The sequence below is a fragment of the Dufourea novaeangliae genome, unplaced genomic scaffold (genome assembly GCF_001272555.1).
Source record: "Dufourea novaeangliae isolate 0120121106 unplaced genomic scaffold, ASM127255v1 scaffold1, whole genome shotgun sequence".
Taxonomy (NCBI): Eukaryota; Metazoa; Arthropoda; class Insecta; order Hymenoptera; family Halictidae; genus Dufourea; species Dufourea novaeangliae.
The window spans coordinates 3465013-3483966 of NW_015373885.1; the positions used below are offsets into that span (position 1 = coordinate 3465013).

Below are 18954 nucleotides of genomic sequence, written 5' to 3' on the forward strand. Positions count from 1 at the left end.
CTTCGCAGGCACTAAAGTAAGTAGAACTGGTATATTATAGTCAGACTGGTTAAACAGACTGAACTATTTCTGGTATATTATAGTCAAACAAGTTAAACAGGTTAAACTATTTCATTTGTGGTTACGTTTTGAATAATGGCTAAATCTTAAAATCATTAATATATTAAGATTGCAATTGAAAGAGTAAGTAAAGTTAATTGTGTAAATGTTTAAAAATCTTTTAAAAAGCGAAAGTCTTTTGTACCTATGTTAATATCAGATAATCATTAAAAGAATTGTCGAAATAAGTCTTCGATACAGTGTTCTCTTTCAAGTACTAACTCAATGTTATAATTAATTATACAGCTTTACCGAAATGATAATACATTAAGTTAAATGCAATAATGAATATACAAATACCTTACGTGAAAATAGAAATTTAGAAACTTTGGAGGTAAATAATGTATGGAATAGAATAAGAATTGGCGGAAAAAAAGTTCAATTCTAAATTTCACGTAACACTGTTACAATGTCGTGTTCCCTATTATTTTAGCAAAAATTACTAATGTACTTATACTCCAATATTAACGTTATTTATTCTTTATCATAGTAAAGTTCAGAAGATTCATTCACACTTCCAAGTACAGTAAAGACAGATCATATGCTACTATTCATTATAGTATTTTCGTCCAATTAATCATTCGTTCCAGAAAAGAATCATTGATGCAGTACAAGAATACCGCGTGGAATATAAGTACCGAAGACAGAAATCAAGTACTAACCTTCCTGATCGTCCGAATGGCCCACGGATGCTCGCATATTCGCCGTGGCCTCTTGTTGCTCCCTGATAAAGCTTCTCTGTCTCTCCGCTCGCTCCCTTCGGCGTCTTAACGCCGGTGTCACGCCAACATCCACTGAAAGCCGCAATAAATCACTTCTCTTCTTAACTGCCCGTCGCTGATACACACGCCCCCAAGCATTTTCGGCGACGATCCGTAATTTACTATTTACCCGAACCAACCCCGCTTATCGTTCACTTTCCTTCCTTCCCGTCGAATCACACCTGTTCGCCCCTTTAGCTTAATTTACAGCCTCGGAGGCTAAACCACCCAAAGACGGTATACCAATGAATTCAATTCATCGCGAGTATCTTTCCCTCACTTCACCAACGAGACCAAAATAACAAGTGTGCGATAGATTACGATAGAGTTCGATGAGTTACAAGTAAAAAATACTAATTGCGTCCAAGTTACCATATCTCTTTTAGAAGAAATGACACTCTTAACGCTGCGATTCCTGTACGTTCCTACTTGACCGCCTTGACTGTCAATTCACGCGTTTTCCGCGATAGAATAAACGTCCTCAATCACGCCCCCCCTCCCATCGACGTCGTTTTTCGCCCCATCGTGTCGTCGTTTCCGGGCGGCCGGTTTCTATTCGATCGCGGTGCTGCATCCGCAACGAAACGCACGGGGGAACTGGAAACCGCAAGGTCTCAGGGGCCTTTCGAGGGACGATCCGTTAACGCGGAAATCGCCGCTCGTGGGCGTCGAAGTTCGTATTCATCGTGCGGTCGAATCGTTAACGAACGGATTTGCGGCGTGCATCGATAACACGCGCGTGGCGTAGAGGGCAATGCTAGAGAGAGAATCTTGGTTTCGTTCGACAGCTGGAGGATGGGAACTAGAAGGATCGCTTGGTGGTGTGTTTACCTTTGTTTTCCTTGTAGCTACCGTTCAGCTGAACCTCGCCAAGATGTCCCTGTGAGCTTTGGGAACTGCTCGATTCATCGTCGTCGTCGGGCAGGCTCGAGTTCAGCGTGTTGTTCAGAGAGTTCAGACCCAACGAGTGGTTCAGCCGCGGACTTAGCCGGGCATTCAAGGACATCGACAACGGGGACGTACCGGTCGAGTGTCTGCGGGATTTTCGACGCTCGTGCGAATCCACCAGCGATTTCCGGTTCCGCAGCGTCTTCCTGGGGGATAAACGGAACCATGGTACTTGTCAGTTGTATGTTACAGTTTCACGAAGTCTTAACGCTGGATGCCGCGTCCGTTCGCGCGGATTCTCCTTTGAATCCGTCTGGAATTGTAAATCCTAGGCTCCGCCGTCGCGGTACGCTTACGGTTGTAACTGTTACCCGCTAAATTAATATTAGGCACTTGTTTCAAGTTTCTCGTTATTGAATAGAAATCATATGATTTCTATTCAATGACTAAAATTCAACGAAAACTAGGCTCGAGTTAAACTACACTGCTCGACATAAAGCCGTCTTCATTTTCGTTTATATTTTAAAAATATTACAAAATTTGTTGCTTTTTCCCGTCTGTGTTTACGTTTTGTTAATATTAAGTCTCCATGGAATACTTTATCTGCTCCGCAATGTTTACGTTCCGTGTCTGTTTGGACCTTTTTCTGCACGAAGCACAATTTAAGAGCGCAGTTTCTATAAAGCCACTTATGTAGTTTCTATGTAAATTCCGTACGAGTAGCTACTACAGACCGTGATCAAACCAATTCAAATGTAAGTATTATTGTTCAAATTAATCTTTTAATTTATAGAAACCGTATACTTATTATATTTAAATTCAGTTTTATCAAAATGCCGCGAGGAAACTTATTAACAAGCGAAGAAAAGGCACCGATTGATGCTTACAAGGAAATGCGTTGTTCTAATCGTGCAATAGCAAAAAAACTAAATCGTTCAGATACTGTCATAGACAATTACATAAATCTAGGTGAAAATTATGGTAAGAAACACCCTAAAGGAGGAAACCAGAAACTGACTAAGAGGCAACGTTCGTTACTTATGAGATGTGCAGCCATAGAATCGAAAAGTGCATCACAATTTCGCAATGACCTTGAGTTGCCAGTATCCACGAGACGTGTCCAACAAGTATTAAAAACTTCGAAGCGGTTTCGATGGTCGAAAATGCTGCAAAAACCAAGTCTAAAGCCCCATCACAAAGAGGCTTATCTTGAATTTGGAAAAGTACACATGTCATGGAGTAATGAATAGCAAAATGTTATCTTTTCGGATGAAAAGAAGTTTAATTTCAATGGACCGGATGGTTATAAATTGTACTGGCATGATTTATAAAAAAAAAAACAAAAAAATATTGCAATGAGTCGTAATTTTGGTGGTGGTACGTTAATGGTGTGGGCTGCATTTACATTCGATAAAAACACACCCATTTGTCGTATTTCTCCTAAAATGAATTCCGATCAATACACGGAATTATTGGAATTAATTTTGATACCACTCACTGAAGAAATTGACAATGATAACTTCAGTATTCAACACGACAATGCTGCAGTTCATGCATCACATCGTACCAAGCAGTGGTTTAGTCAAAAAGATATTAAAGTTTTGAAGTGGCCAGCCTGTTCTCCGGACTTGAACCCCATAGAAAATCTATGGGGAATACTCGCAAGGAAGGTTTGTGGAAATTGTAAACAATACAATTCAATCAACGACCTATCAAAGGCAGTTTCTGAAGCGTAGGCATCCATTGATGAATCAATGCCGAGTCGAATTTTTCAAGTAATTCAGAGAAATAGTATTTGTACTAACTACGAATCTAGAGATAAGAAAGAAACTATTGTTCATTTAGAGTTTATTTATTTAAAAAAAGATGTGGCATTATAGAAATTTCGCAGTTTATTTTGTGTTATATTATGTTTTTTCATATTTTCTTCAAATAAATAAAGTTTCTAATGTTGCTGGTAATGAATATGTTTTCTTTGATGAACCCCACAACGATATCACTCACAAAATAATCATTATTATAGAAGAATTGTATGATTTCATCGAAAACCGCAATGGCTTTATGGAAATTTCGATGAACGAGTCTTGTCGAATGTTATTTTTTGAACGATTTTGCGAATGTATTATTATGGTCGATGGATCGATTGCGACTGTACCGTACGAGTTGACCTTTTCGAAAAACTCTTCAAGAGTTTCGCTTCTCGAATTTTTTCGAAGCTTCGTGTCATGTCGCGCTTCTCCGAGATTCATCGAAGGCGTTGTGTCCTGAAGGGCAAGGCATATTCTTGGATCTTCCCGAGTGACGTGGGGGTAGAAAAGCTCTACTTCAGGGCTCAGCGGACGCAAAAAAAATCTCGCACATGTAGTCACGATACTCACGATGCGACTTGACCGCGACAAATTATCAAGAGTCTCCCAGCGGTAGGGTTTGTAGCCGTATTGCTACACCAACCTGCCGGACTCCAGACCAAATGTTCGAGTCTTTTGTCTTTGTTTCTTCGACGAATTATATAAAATTCGATAATATGGCAAAACACCCAATTACTGACACTTTTAGAAATGACACTGACATTATTGCATAATTTTTGTATTAACTGACCAAAAACATAAGTTTTTCTTTGTATTTATTATTATTTAATATGTTTAATTGAAGGAAAAATTTGTTGTAACTTTCTGAACCTCTACTTTTGTTTATAAATTCATTAGTTTCAAAAATAATGGGTGTAACAAAAATATTGTCCGACCCGGAAAGAGGGCACTCGGGGGGTGAATTGGAACAAGTTTTTCCTTACGCGCTGCTATTTGTAGCCAACGCTACCGCGGGAACTCGGCTGGCAAACTCGCGCTCTGATTGGTCGGGGTTTTTCGGTAATATCTCGGTAACGAAGCCTCAGGTTACACTATTGCTAAGGAAAAACTTGTTCCAATTCACCCCCCGACTGCCTCATTTCTGGGTTGGACAACATTTTTGTTACACCCTGTATATTTCGAAAGCTATTACTGACATCCGTAAAACGTGTTCACTCGAATTACTGACATCCCAGTTACTACCAGCTACCCAAATACTATCACCTCATATACCTAAATACTGTCACTCTTTTAGGTTATACCTAAATACTGTCATTTTTTCTTTAGTAACTTTTTTTCCCTTTCGCTAGTAAGGAAGTCGTCGTTTACTCTTCCAATCAACTAAAAATGTGTATTCATTTTAGAAATATTAATGGTAACAGGAAATTAAGTGCTGCTCTTTCTATCATATGAATTACAGTTTTAATTGCATGCAGTCTTGTCTTTATGTATAACTTCACAACGTTTATTTGCTATTTTAAGTAATACAGTCTAGGATGACAGTAATTCGATAGGTGGCAGTAAATGGGTCTTCTACTCTAGCTGTTATTGCTGGTCTACGACGGAACACTAGAACTACCATACCTGTGAAAATAACGAATTGTATCAGATTTTTTATTTTACGATTACTGAAATAATAATAGTAATTTTAACGAGATTTACGTTGACTCTTTCTTTACTACATATTTTATACTATATTATGCTAAATTGGACTGTACAGGGTGGTCCAACAACTTTGATCCCTTTGAATAGCTCTATTACTTTTAGAGATATGGAAAAACTTTATTTCTAGAAATTGTATGGCAAGGGGGGGTTCATAATACGCAAATAGTAATTATTCTCTAAGTGGAGGAGTTTCGTAGATTTGTAGTTCACAGCAATTTTTTTAAATATCATGCTACAATTCTTTATTTCTACTGAAATAATGCATAGTTAGACGATTCCAACGACTCCAAATACTAGGTCATTTAGCAATAAATAAATAAGTACAAGGAAGGTCGTTACATCATAAGAGACTTAAGTACTTCAACGATTCTAATGTTGCGTCGATGCAAACGGACGCCACATCACGAATCTCTCATGATTAAACTGCGAAAGTTTATGCTACTTCACAATTCCAAATACTAATATTTAAACTTTAAAATATAGCAGAACTTCAAATTCTATACTACAGGCTTTAATACGCTAATCATAACACGCAAGAGTTAATCTGACCTAATTTAACAACAGAATAAGCAATAGACATATACCGAACATATAAATGTTAAACTGTAAATATGTTATATACTATATTATATAAGATATCACAAATGCAATATGTAAATCGTACAACAACCATGTAATCTTGAGTAGTCGCTAATAACCCGTAAAAGTGAATGTGCCACTAAATAAACAACTAAAAAAAAATGTTTAAAAATACAGAAATAGTATTAAACTTTAGTAAAAATTATTACATTTCCAAGTTAAAAGATGCTATAAATGTATAAATCCGCAGGCTATTTATGATGCAAGACTAATAAGAAGTAACCGACTATTTATTGACGAAATTAGTATTCGCTTCTATGGAAGTCAAGAATCTATATTGTGTCCTACATTCGTATCAATTTTCCGACATTTCGCTCCACTTTTACACGTTAGAAACTCGGAAAGTCGCATAATATACATCGCCTCGTAGGTAAAAAAAATAGTAAATTATTTATTGGTGCACTTAACAAAATCAATACCTGATGTTATCGTCGAGCTGCCGAATAGGGGATCCCCTATCGTTCCCATCTTCGTGGTGTAGGACAGCCTCATAGATTTGGAACTGTCTGAGCAAATCGAGGTCGGTCCCTTGCTTGGACATGTACCTCTGGATGATGCCCTCGATCCCTTGCTCCTCTAAACAGTCGACTTGGTCGTAATAAGTGTCCTGGTCCGGTATGCCGTTTAAACATTTGTTGACCAACGTCGTGGCGTAGATTAGCAGCTCGGTATCGGCCGCGTCGTAATCCTTCAGTAGCTTCATCACGTTCGTCCAGGGTATCATGCCCCTGGACGTGTCCACGGACCGCACCGCTCTCACCAACAGAAGGCTGTTCGTCTCCACGTACTCGACGAACACCAACAATAACTTCAGCGCGGTCTTCACGACCAGTCGAAAGCGGCTGGCTATCAGCGTGTACAACCACTGCACCGTCTGGCCATGTTCCATCACTCCGTTCATACCGTCGACGTAGAGCATCACCTGACCGAGAGCTGTTCGAACAGAAACGAAAGACGGTGAATTGATGTTCCACGATCGGTTGCTGTCCGTTTTATGCTATCATTAAACTGCGGATGTTTATGAATTTATAGCATCCTTCAACTTGGAGAATGCAATAAAGTCAGAATTTTAATCAAGTTTCATGCTATTTGTGTATTATTAATCATGTAGTAAAGCGTCCAGTGCGGAATTCAAAATTCTGTGCCATTTTGCATAAACTTCCGCAGTTTATGTAGTTATCACTAAGATTCTCGAAAATCTCTGTCGTCTTGTATCTGCGTTTTAAACGTCTGATGTCGGAACTTATGATAGTCGTGTATCATTGTACGTCATAGATCGTGGTAGTGAAATGAAGAGTAGAGTCAGGCAATTTCCTATCCACAATAAAGCTTTTTGTATAATTCTAGGTACATATGTGTTACAAGAGAAATTTTCCGTGACATTATAGAAAATGGCCAATGAAGCCACTTTTACGACTGGTTTCTTTCAAAATAATAATATAAATTTATATTTGAACGTTGTTATGTAACGTTCTATAAATTGTCTGTCTGTAATTCCTGTTTAGAAAGATGGAATATACCTGTAGATAAAAATATCAGAATAACATATTCAAATAAAAAGCACATAGACGATAAAACTTTCCAACAGATCTAACAATAAAAGAACCATACGTTCAAGACATCGCTTGCAGAGCAGAATATAAATGAAACGATTCGAAAAAGGAATCTGATATCAATAATGCAGTCATAAACATTTGTAAACCCTATATCGAATACACCATAATACTTTTTATCATTATAAGTGGTTTTTAAAGGAATATACCTACTAATTATTCCTGTTCCACTTGCGTGGCGTAGCGAAAAGTCTCTGTAATTAGAATTTTGAACGTATAATTCGAAGTATGACCGCAATTATTTTAACCAACGCAATCAAAACTGCAATAATCGAAGTTGTGTTAATTACGGTATACCAGCATAATTTTTTCTAAAAGGAAATAGTATACATATATGTAACTCTTTTACTCTGTATTCATTCAAATTCACAAGCCTATATTAATATTTTATGAAAAATTTTTCCTTTAATATACCATAGTGAACAAAATTATTTAATTGTATCGAAAGCTAAAGTATGTTATACAGTTCTTCTTTATAACGTAAGGAAGATCTTGATCTATCTATATCAATAAAATTCTTATCAATACTGGAAACAAATTAAAAACCATTTATTAAAGAGAACATTTTAATTTAGAGATTCCTATTAAGTATAATTAATATAATTATTTTATATATTTTTCCGACAGGTGCGACTTTATACTCTATACCTTATACTTTAAAGTAATTTTTTAAGTCAAAACTTCGTACTATAGGGGAGACCGGGGCAAAGTGACCCGGAAAACTTTTATAAACAAATGATGAGATTTTTCTGATTAAAATGATACCAAACACAACGCAATTTGTGTCATATTTACTTATAATTTATCAGAATCGATAATGAACTAATATGAACTATTAAAAGTTTCTACATGAGTAAATATGATCCAAATTATGTCATATTAGGAATCATTTTAATCACAAAAATCTCACCAATATACTAGTAAAAGTTTCATTAACAAAGAATTAAAAATAAAAAAGTTTTATCGTTGCATTAGCGTTGTTTGCGCGCCGGGCAACAATGTATAAGCTCGATGGACTCTATGGACGGAGCGAGGGAATGGACGACGATTAGTCGAAGCATTCAATCGTCAGCGACTGCCTAGAGAGCTGTGTAAGCGACGGAATATCGAATAGGAATATCCCATAAAACTCACGGGCGTGTTAATAACCAAAGTTTTATTCTCAAACCTATAGGTACGTGTCATCTCGACTGCGAGCAATACAAGAGTGAGCCCTTCTTGACTTTTCGTTAGCCCTAAGGAAGTCAACTTTCCCTCGAATAAGGGGAAGTGTGCTGACAAACTGCACATGGCCTACCTCGGTCGTTCGTATACTTTGAATTTGTAACAGCTGCCGACGAATAAAATGTAGCTGGATCACCTTCAGTCACACGTATTTTTATTATTGGCCGAAACGGTACACACATAATCGGACTGTGTGGTCGGCTACAATGTAATCATTGGTCGGCGAGAGCGTCGCAGGCAGGCCACGCAGCCGAGTCGAGTGGGAAAAGAAGCTTTCTCTCTGTTTTTCTCTGACTTGTCCTTTTCTACGTTCGGAATACTACAAAGGCGAGTTGCCGAGGCTCGAGCTTCGAGCAAAAAACGTATTCACGGGAATCAGAAGTATTTTGCGTAGTCTACGATTATTGTCCCCTCGCTGGCCTGAGTTAGGTACGAGAATCGAGAGAACTCTGTATGGGGTAAAGTGAGCTGAAATAAAATATGAGTTTTAACCTACCGGCGTCGTCCCATTTTCGTCTTAAATAATTTGACAACATCAAGCCTACACTTATTTCTGATATATAATGTTTAACTTTAACTATTTTCACAAAGGTACGGAAATCTACGTGGCCGATAGACCGCAGAAATAAGTGTGACAGACTCAACGACACAGGTTACGGGTTAATGAAGGTAAAAATTATTAAATTAATTTTATTAGAATTTTTTAAAGATTCAAACTATTTTTAATGAAACTTTAACGTCATTAAATTTTAATTAAAGGAACACATTTTCTTCTGAGCATTAACTGATGAACTTAAGTCTATCTTAATTATAATTTTCAATATTTATTTAATTGCACTTAATACTTATTTGTATCCTAACTATAATGTACTAAACTACTTAAAAATTGAACTAAATTCCTATAGGTACTATTAATAAAACAAATACATAATTATTAATAAAATAAACACTTATACTATTTAAATGCATTTTTTAACAAATGGGTTTCAATAATTTTTGAAAGACAGATTTCACAGAAGAACAACGAATTTTTTATAAGAGTTTTGACACACTTTTCAAGAGCCCATAAATTGCCCGCTTTACCCCAATCACTTTACCCCAAATGCATACTCAGTGAAAAATCATTTATTTAATAATGTTTGGGTTATTTTTTTTTGAACGCGTGTATACATATGTTTACAAGCTTGTTTTAAACACACAGAAAAAAGGTTTGTGTTAAAATAGTATGTTTATGACTCATTTATCCGAAAAGCTAATCTGAAAAAAAACCATCTGGAGGTACCTAAAACTTAAATCTTAATTTCTTAAATGAATTTAGATCGTTTAGTACCTGAATATGCATAATTAACAACGTTATATTATATAAATTCAGTATGTTACAAGAATTTGTAAATATATTCCATTTTCAAATAAATAAATAAAAAAGCTCACTTTACCTCAAGGCTCACTTTGCCCCAGTCTCCCCTACTGTATTTTCTATGTCTCTCGTGTAAGAAAAGGAACTTCCCGTAAAATAAATTGACATTATTATTATTATTATTATCATTATTATTATTATTATTATTATTATTATTATTATTATATTTCAATTAAACTATTCTACCGCCTGCATGAAGTTTAGTAACACCAAAATCGTTCGAAAAACGAAACGAAATGGTCGCCGAAATATTCCTAACATCTGCGTAATGCCGAACTCTCTGCTCGCGCTCGCGCGTGCCCGGTAAATACACACATCTAGGAGGACGCTTCATCAATTTCACATGAATCATAACCGTGATGGTCCCTTTGTCTTCCCGAACAACGGAATCCCCTCGCACTACAACTTTTTCGGAAAAAACACCAGGGAAAAAGCATCACCGCGCTGACAGTCAACGCAAATATCCAATGAGAAGCTTTTGTCGCGTTCTTCACTGGAGTTGTCACCAGCAGGGTGGTAAAATCCATCAATCCTCCGGTCTGACCCTGATCGACTTTGGTCAGTTTTTGTTCGGCACGCGATACTGCGCCGCGCCGTTGAATTGATTTTTTTTTCTCGAATGTTAGAATCGTGGTCGACATTTAACCGAATTCGGTGTTACCTTTCAATAATCACAGATCGTAGAGTTTATTATAGTTACTTAGTTACTTCAATGATATTATTAAGTGAGTGTAGGTAAGCATTGTCTAAAATTTTATTGTAGTGATAATCATGAATGAGTGAAAAAATTATGATGAAAATGATGAATCGTCGATGAATCGTAGAACCGTATTCAATGTTCTCTATAATCACATCAGCAGACACTAAAAGAGTTATTATAGCGAGAGAACTTTGCCCTTAACGTGGCTTGCATTTTCTTCAAACAGAACTTATTCCCCAGATCTTTATCAAGTAAACAAGAATCTGACATGACTTGTTTGTCCTGATAAAAAATGATTATTAGAATACAATGTATAGTTTCTACCATAAATGCTAGGATATTATCCCTAGGTTTAAGTGAAACAAAAATTTAGTTACAACTGAAGAGGACTTATGTCATTTTTGAGGAAAATAATGAAGTTAAACGAACGTTAAACCTAATATGAAATTAGGTAATGAAATGAAAAAATAATAAGGGACTATAAAGATAATAACATTTCATTGTCGTGCGACTGATTATATAAGAATAACGAGAAAATGAGTCTAATATCGATGAAACGGTTTCGAGGGGCATGGCTACATAATAGACTGAAATACAATTAGCTTAAAATCACTAAAAATATAATTAACAAAACACTTTAATTTGACGAGAAAAATTACTCAAGATTGTTTGCAACACTTTTATATATTCCCTGGACAATATGAGAAACGGCCTGTTTTGTTTAACATTAACTTATCTGTACCGTCAACATACGATCAGGAATATACGTGTCTAAAAACTTACTAACATGTTATTACAATTTCATGTTCACCTTGTTCGTCAGTTGTTTCGAATATTAAAAAGAATACACTACGTGTTCAGCAAAGCACAGCCAAAGTACGAAATAATTAAAAGAAAATAAATACTTTTCCAGAATTTATTGGTCCGTTATTAAAAACTTTGTATCACAGACAGACAACTGAATGAAGGAACCAAATAAATTTGAAAAGCCCTACTTTCAACATCCAAAAATCGGTGTGCACAAATTGCAAAACGGAGCCACCGCATCGCTGGGTAGCCGAACGAATCGCGCGACAATAACTATTCGCGAACAAATTATCAACACGTACGGGAACGAACGTAACGCGACCGTGTCAAAAGTTATAATTTACTCACTGCGCGGCTACAAGTTCTAATTGAGCCACGAGCATACCTGCGCGACAATTAATTATCGGGCTCCGCAGTGGATTAACCAGTTCTCTGGCAAGCGTGTACAAGTAGACGCGCAGGTAATCGCGGTAAGCAGCCCTTATCGCCGATAAAGCAGTGTTTACCGGCGGGCAGGTGCTTGCAACTCCTTCGCTGATGTTCACCTTTCTCGTCTCGACTACGGTGCTCGAGTTTACTGTAAAACTCCCGTAAATAATGATAATGGCCCTTTCCCCATGGAGCCATAGTTCCTTTCCGTTGAACGGTAGCTTTTAGCTTGAATGGAACGGTATCGAGATATTCAAAATTCTTGAGAATCAACATACATTAGAAGATTATATGATGTAGTATCTAGAATCAAATCCAAGTACTCGAAAATTACATGAAAATATATTTTTCTTCTTCTCTTTTATATCACATGAACTAATATACAGGGTGTTAAGAAAAATATGGAAAACTTTCACAGGGTGAATTATACAGGGTGTAACAAAAATGTTGTCCGACCCGGAAATGGGGCACTCGGGGGGTGAATTGGAACAAGTTTTTCCTTATCAACAATGTTATCCGAGGCTTTGTTAACGAGATATTAACGAAAAACCCCGACCAATCAGAGCGCGAGTTTGCCAGTCGAGTTCCCGCGGTAGCGTTAGCTACAAATCGCAGCGCGTAGCCACCGCTAGCGCGGGAACTCGGCTGGCAAACTCGCGCTCTGATTGGTCGGGGTTTTTCGTTAATATCTCGGTAACAAAGCCTCGGATAACATTGTTGCTAAGGAAAAACTTGTTCCAATTCACCCCCCGAGTGCCCCATTTCCGGGTCGGACAACATTTTTGTTACACCCTGTATACGCCAGACTAAGACGAAAATAAAAGATGACGAAAATGCATTTGAAGCTTGGTTTCCGAGTAATTATTGTGATTGTTGAAAATAGGGGAAAAATATGCGTGAAATGCGTCTGGCGCGATAACTTATAACGATCGATGGCCAAGCTAAATTTAGACTGAAACACAATCAAATGAATTACACCAATACGTGAAATAATAGGTGAAGAGTAGAATCTTCTCAAGTATTTTCAACAACTAATATCTCGGAAACAAAACCTCTGTGAACGTGTCCCACATATTTATTGACACCCAGTATGGGTGACGGAGTTATATCTATATTACGATGTTTTAAAACAATTAGATTTTAAAGTAAAGGTTTCTGTCCTACAAAAAGTGGATTGTTTCTTTACCAGTGAAACAACCAAATCCGTTGAACAACCAAAAACGATGAATTTCAGGTTTGTTGTTTTCCGATTACTGAAATCATGACGGTGCTTTTGCCGGAATTTATGTTTACTTTTAATTTATTATACAATTTATATCATGATACATTATCTTGTATAACGTATTATACTATCTAATTTGTTTATTGTCAATGCTGATAATACTATTGTTAATATACAGGATAATACATATATGATGCAACCGTAAAGGGGATGATTACTTGTCTAAAAATAAATAAGAACTGTGAAATATCGCTGAACACTGGTGTAGGATTATTTCGTTTTTACACCAGTCAGATATAAATTACTATGGCAGAAAGAAATGGTAAAATCGATAGAAAATACCACTGCGCCAACGATAGTGTTCATTATAAGTATACATAGTGAGTAACGGGCAGACAAATTAGCCAGCCAATAACGAGCCACTCTGTATAATTGAAGTCAATTTACGAATGAATATTGTTTTATTGTGTTCTGAGATAGAATAAAAGTAGGTAAGGTACGTGATGTCTAGTATTAAGAAAATCAGACGATAATAGATCGTACGGAGTTTAATTATTCAGGATACGTGATATTTCGCACGGTGAAGAGGACACGGCTGCCAATGCAAATGGGTTAAATCAGCGAAAACCCGTTACAGAACAGGAGGATAATGGAACTATTGTGTCGTTCGAATGAAACTTTTCTCTGGTGAAAAGATCGGTCGGCCGGAAATTTCCGTTTAATCGATTCCATGCCAGCCGCTTGAGCTCCGGGCTGATTCTACTTTCCCCGAACGTCTTTTTCGACCAATTACCAGTCAGCTGTGATAACCTCTGATTACTGGATCCTGGTACAATCTCTCTAAGAGGCGAAGAGCAACGTAATTTTTAATTTTATTTGAAGAATAGATTGTACCATATTTCGATTAAAACTGCGAAGGAAAATTGTAAATCTTACGAAGCATGATAGAGATCAAGATTCTCTATTCTATAGAAGAAAAAATGGTAGCTGTAAAAATGCATCTGTTCTGGAAAACGAATGATCATTTAGAAACGACGAGGAACACAGAGAATTGTTCTGGTTTCGTGGTGAGCTAATTTGATTGCAAATTCATCGGGATCAATAAAGTAGCAGAGTTGCATGCAAAAGGTAAATTGCACATGTTACAAGTCATCCAAAGCCTATCATGGTTGATTAGTCGTTATGAGTAATTACCAATCAACACTAACTACCTGAAACGATTACTAGCACGAAAGCAATCATTTCAGCTGTATAACACACATACGAAAAATTTTATCGCTAGCTAAAAATAAATGTTTTCTTTGCAACACTAATCATGATTCAAAGAAACTATTAAATTGATGTATAATAAATGTCGTTCGTCAGTTCGTTTCATTACTTTTACAAAACTAAGATCAATGACCTTGTAATTTGTTAGCAAAAGTGTATTCAATCAGATAGATTATACTTCGATTAATAATCTTCTCTATAAAGCAAGTTGTAATCGTTGAAACTGTACAGAGTCAATAAGAAAATTATTATGCCACAACCTAATATACATCAACTTAAATTTTCTCAAATATACACTCGAATGGAACTTTGAATCTAACAATAAACTTAACAGAAGTAAGGTAAATGTTCCAGTGATTGGAGACGTCCTAGTGATTGGACACTACCGTGAATTTTTGTAAATATTAAATTTTTAAAAAATAATAGTGACTTCAGGATAGAAAATAATTATTCTTAGATATTTCTTATCCTGAATCATATAAAAATGTTCGCAAAAGAACGATGTATCATTTAAAAAAAATATAACAATTCAGCAGTCATGAATTTGAGGCGACATGGATGCCTTCGTAAATGTTTCAATAACATTGAGAGCGCATTTCGTAAGCTCATAAATAATAATTAATTTGTGTGTTTCTATTGAATAAAGGTGTCTTGAAATTATTAAAGTCTCCAGAATTGATACCAATTTTGTTTAAATAAAACCTTTTTCTTTTAATGTCGAAATAACCGAGTTTATTTATTGGTACATAAGAATGCTGATTGCATCGCGCAGAGAGTTAGTGTATGACTTGAAACATTATTTTCGTTATATTACATAATATTTAACTTTGGAAGCTCATAGTTTTTTTTACATATTTCAGACATAAATATCATATTATTTTGACACAACCATAACTTAAGGGATTCGCGTACTGAATATTCATTAAAAATCGCCTTTTTATTTTATTCCTTTTGTTTCGGGAATTTTTTATAAGAATACGACTTTCAATATGTCAAAGGGAAAATGTAAGTAAACAAAATTATTCACAACAAGACGTGAATAATGCTGTCAAAGCTGTTAAAAATAGCATGTCATTAAAAATTGCCAGTGACAAATATAAAGTGCCTCGAAGCACAGTTTATATTAAAAGTAAAGGGACAATTCCTTTAGTTACCACAATGGGTCCATCAACGTACATCGCAAAAGAAGAAGAGGAGAAACTTGTTCAGTAAATTTTGCTATCTGGGAGAGTGAGGATTTCCTGTTACAAAAAACCAATTGTTGGACAGTGTACATTTAGAAAATTAAATTTTTATTTGAATTTTTACAACATAAAAGAAAGGTATCATGTTTTACTATTAAAAATCAGCTACGAATAATTTATTGAATGTTATGTCCAAACACAGAGACAGCTAAAAATCACTAGGACATGCCGTAAATTCCGTCCAATCACTTGGCCAAATGAAAGCTTTTAAATATTCATCAATTTTAATACTTTTTTTCACGTGAACGCTTTCTTATAACGACTTGTCTAGAAGAAGTTCTACTCGATCGATTGAATGCACTTTTTTGCCAATCTATATTATTTTAATATATAATATATAATAATAAAAGTCTTCGTAACCGCAAACTTAGTCTTAAACGTCCAACCACTGGGTCATTTACCTTACATACAAACCGTATACAACTCATTGTGGATTGCATCAAGACAAAAGTTACGAAATAAATGCTATCCTCGACAGAAAAATGAATCGCACACCCAACTTGTACATTCCACATGATTTTAACAAAATTTTATGTGCCTCGACCTAAAGCTTAAAAAAAACGTGTATCGTTTATGCAACAGTCCGACGATCGCCGTTATTTAACGTTCGTGCTCCCATGGTTGCGATTTATTGTTGTTTCGCCAATGGAAAAAAGCAAAAGAGAATGCTAATGCGGTAATTATGGTAATAATAAACATTACACGGCATAATACGTTTAACACTCGCCACTCTGCCGCTTGCACCGGTGATTTAACGTAGCAACGCGAGCACGTAAATTCAGCAATTTGCATGGTGCCCCGTATTTCACGAATGTCTTCCTGTACGCGAATTTATATCGCGGCTTTTAATCCAATTCATCTAAAACCATTTGCATGCGGGGAGAAAAATGAGCCGTGTGCCGATGCATTTGGCGGCGCGGGGTAGGCGCGTTAATGGATAAAAAGATAAAAGCCCAATCTATAATGAGCATTTATATGCATGGCGTGTCGAATACCAAGGCAACGTTAACCCGCAACTATATTGGACATCGTTTCGGTCCAGCGTTTCTCAACCTCTGTGATTCGATGATACCGAAACGAAATCTTTCGAGATGTCGAACTATAGTATCGACATTCTGTTTACTTCAGAGAGATCCTTGATGATGGAAGATTAAAATAAAGATATAAAAAGGCTTACGGAAATATTCAATAGGAACTACTAGATGTCAGCAGCGAAATTACAAGTTAAATACAGTAGTCCCCGTCTAATAGACACATTTATTCCCGCTAAATCGACGCGGAATTGTCCCCACTAATTCTTCGAACCGTCTCTATGGAGACAGATAACAGCGAATAATTGGTAGATCACCTACGTCCCTAGATAACTATCGCAATGTGCAACTGAACTTGCGCCAATGAAGCGGGTACTACTGTACTGCTTTGACGATACATTTTGGATGATTGTTGTCACTGCAAATTGACATTTACAAGTTCAAGATCCAACCTGTATTTAACAATATTCAGAATGTGAAATTCCAAGGACGACACTGTGGCAATACCGTTTGAAATAGAAGCATTATCTAGTATTAATTAAATGTTAAACGAACTGAATACTGTGAGATTAAAAATTATTTATATTCTGAAAAGTTGTGAAATGGGGACACTCACGAGACATGCTTCAACTTCTACGAGCCAAAAGCCGTGAAGACATTTACATTGGGCAGGTACTATATGTATAGTATTGCAGTGACATATTGTACCAGACACGATGATGACTTCTAACATACTAACGAAGAGAATAGGGGAAAGTATCTAAGCTCCGAAACTCGTTTTAGACACAGTAAGCTAGATATAGTTACAAAAATGTTTTTTATATCGTAAACTCCGCACAATCCGCAAGCTGCCAAATACTTATTAACCACAGGGGATATCATAGGAACTATCGCCTACATTTGCAATGCCAACGTGTTTTGAAAGCATCACTGGACCATACACATTTCCCTCCCTCTCACACCCACATCTTCCCATCACTTGATATTCCTAAAAGATCTGACATCCTCACGATATTAAATGAACCCTTCATTAATCCATGGAAGGCGGAGGTTTTTGATTATCGAATTACCAGCGATACCTGGATGCAGATAGACTCCCTCCCATCTATCTTTAGACGTATATTGAAAGGAATTTTTTCCAAATATGCTAGTCCTTCTACAAAACACTATTATAATATAAACAACTATACGCTGCAGTTAGTTTCCATAAGCCGGAATAGTATGTGAAGATTCTGAAATCCTTGTTCAAGAAGATCCAGTACCGATATCAGACAGTCCAAAACTTCCTTAAAACTCTATAGCCGGAATTTTTCTCGTAACTATAAAAAAGCGCATGTAACATGAAACCAACCTCTAAATACAAATTAATAATAAATTTACAATTTTCAAAGATTTTATTATTACGCCTATATCTCAAATCATTGTAGACGTAATAATCGCTACAAAGAGTCTTCTCGATTACCAAAGATAGATTATAGAACACGATGTGGCGCCACATAGCGACAAAAAATTAAATTAGTCCAATAAAATATTAATAGATCGATATGTGACTTCAGAGTCAAACGGGGCTATAGACGGTTAAGATCTTCTTTACCTATCCACGAAATCCTATTGTCTCCTTCTTTCATCCTTTACCATTAACATCAAGATAAATCTAGATCTGATAAAAAAAACTTGAAACCAAAACCTCCTCAAAGTATCGGATCAATTTGAGAAACACTGTTGCGATCCGAGCATCACGTTTCAGGCATCGACGTCGCAATCGTAGCGCCATTTCATCGGCACAATCGCGACAACCCCGGTAATGACAATAATTGTAAAGCGATTTAAGCGCGGCACGGTTACGGGCGTTAGCCGGGCCCGTTATCATTACACCGGCCATAAGTTACGTCGCGAAATCTAATTAGAAGCGTACGTAACCGCGGCGTACAGTTCGCGGCCGCTGCGTAATCATCGACTATCAGAGCCCCCAGCTCGGTCGCGGATATTATAATCACCCGCCCCCCCTTACGGTCGTGGGGTTTGCTCGTCGATGAATCACGTGACACCACCCGCCGCCGTCGGTTTTCCAGACTGCGACGCGATCGTGGATTAAGGGG

General features: G+C 36.7%; 1 protein-coding gene across 1 annotated transcript in view; it reads right to left on the bottom strand.

The window, feature by feature from the left end:
* The window catches only part of LOC107194024 (FH1/FH2 domain-containing protein 3), a 164556-nt gene that overhangs the window by 71283 nt on the left and 74319 nt on the right, over positions 1–18954 (bottom strand). The window contains exons 5-7 of the mRNA XM_015583584.1: positions 6319–6832; positions 1692–1954; positions 762–893 (exon numbers count right to left, since the gene is read on the bottom strand). Of these exons, the coding sequence (XP_015439070.1) occupies positions 762–893; positions 1692–1954; positions 6319–6832 (909 nt within the window). The remainder of the gene's footprint in view (positions 1–761; positions 894–1691; positions 1955–6318; positions 6833–18954) is intronic.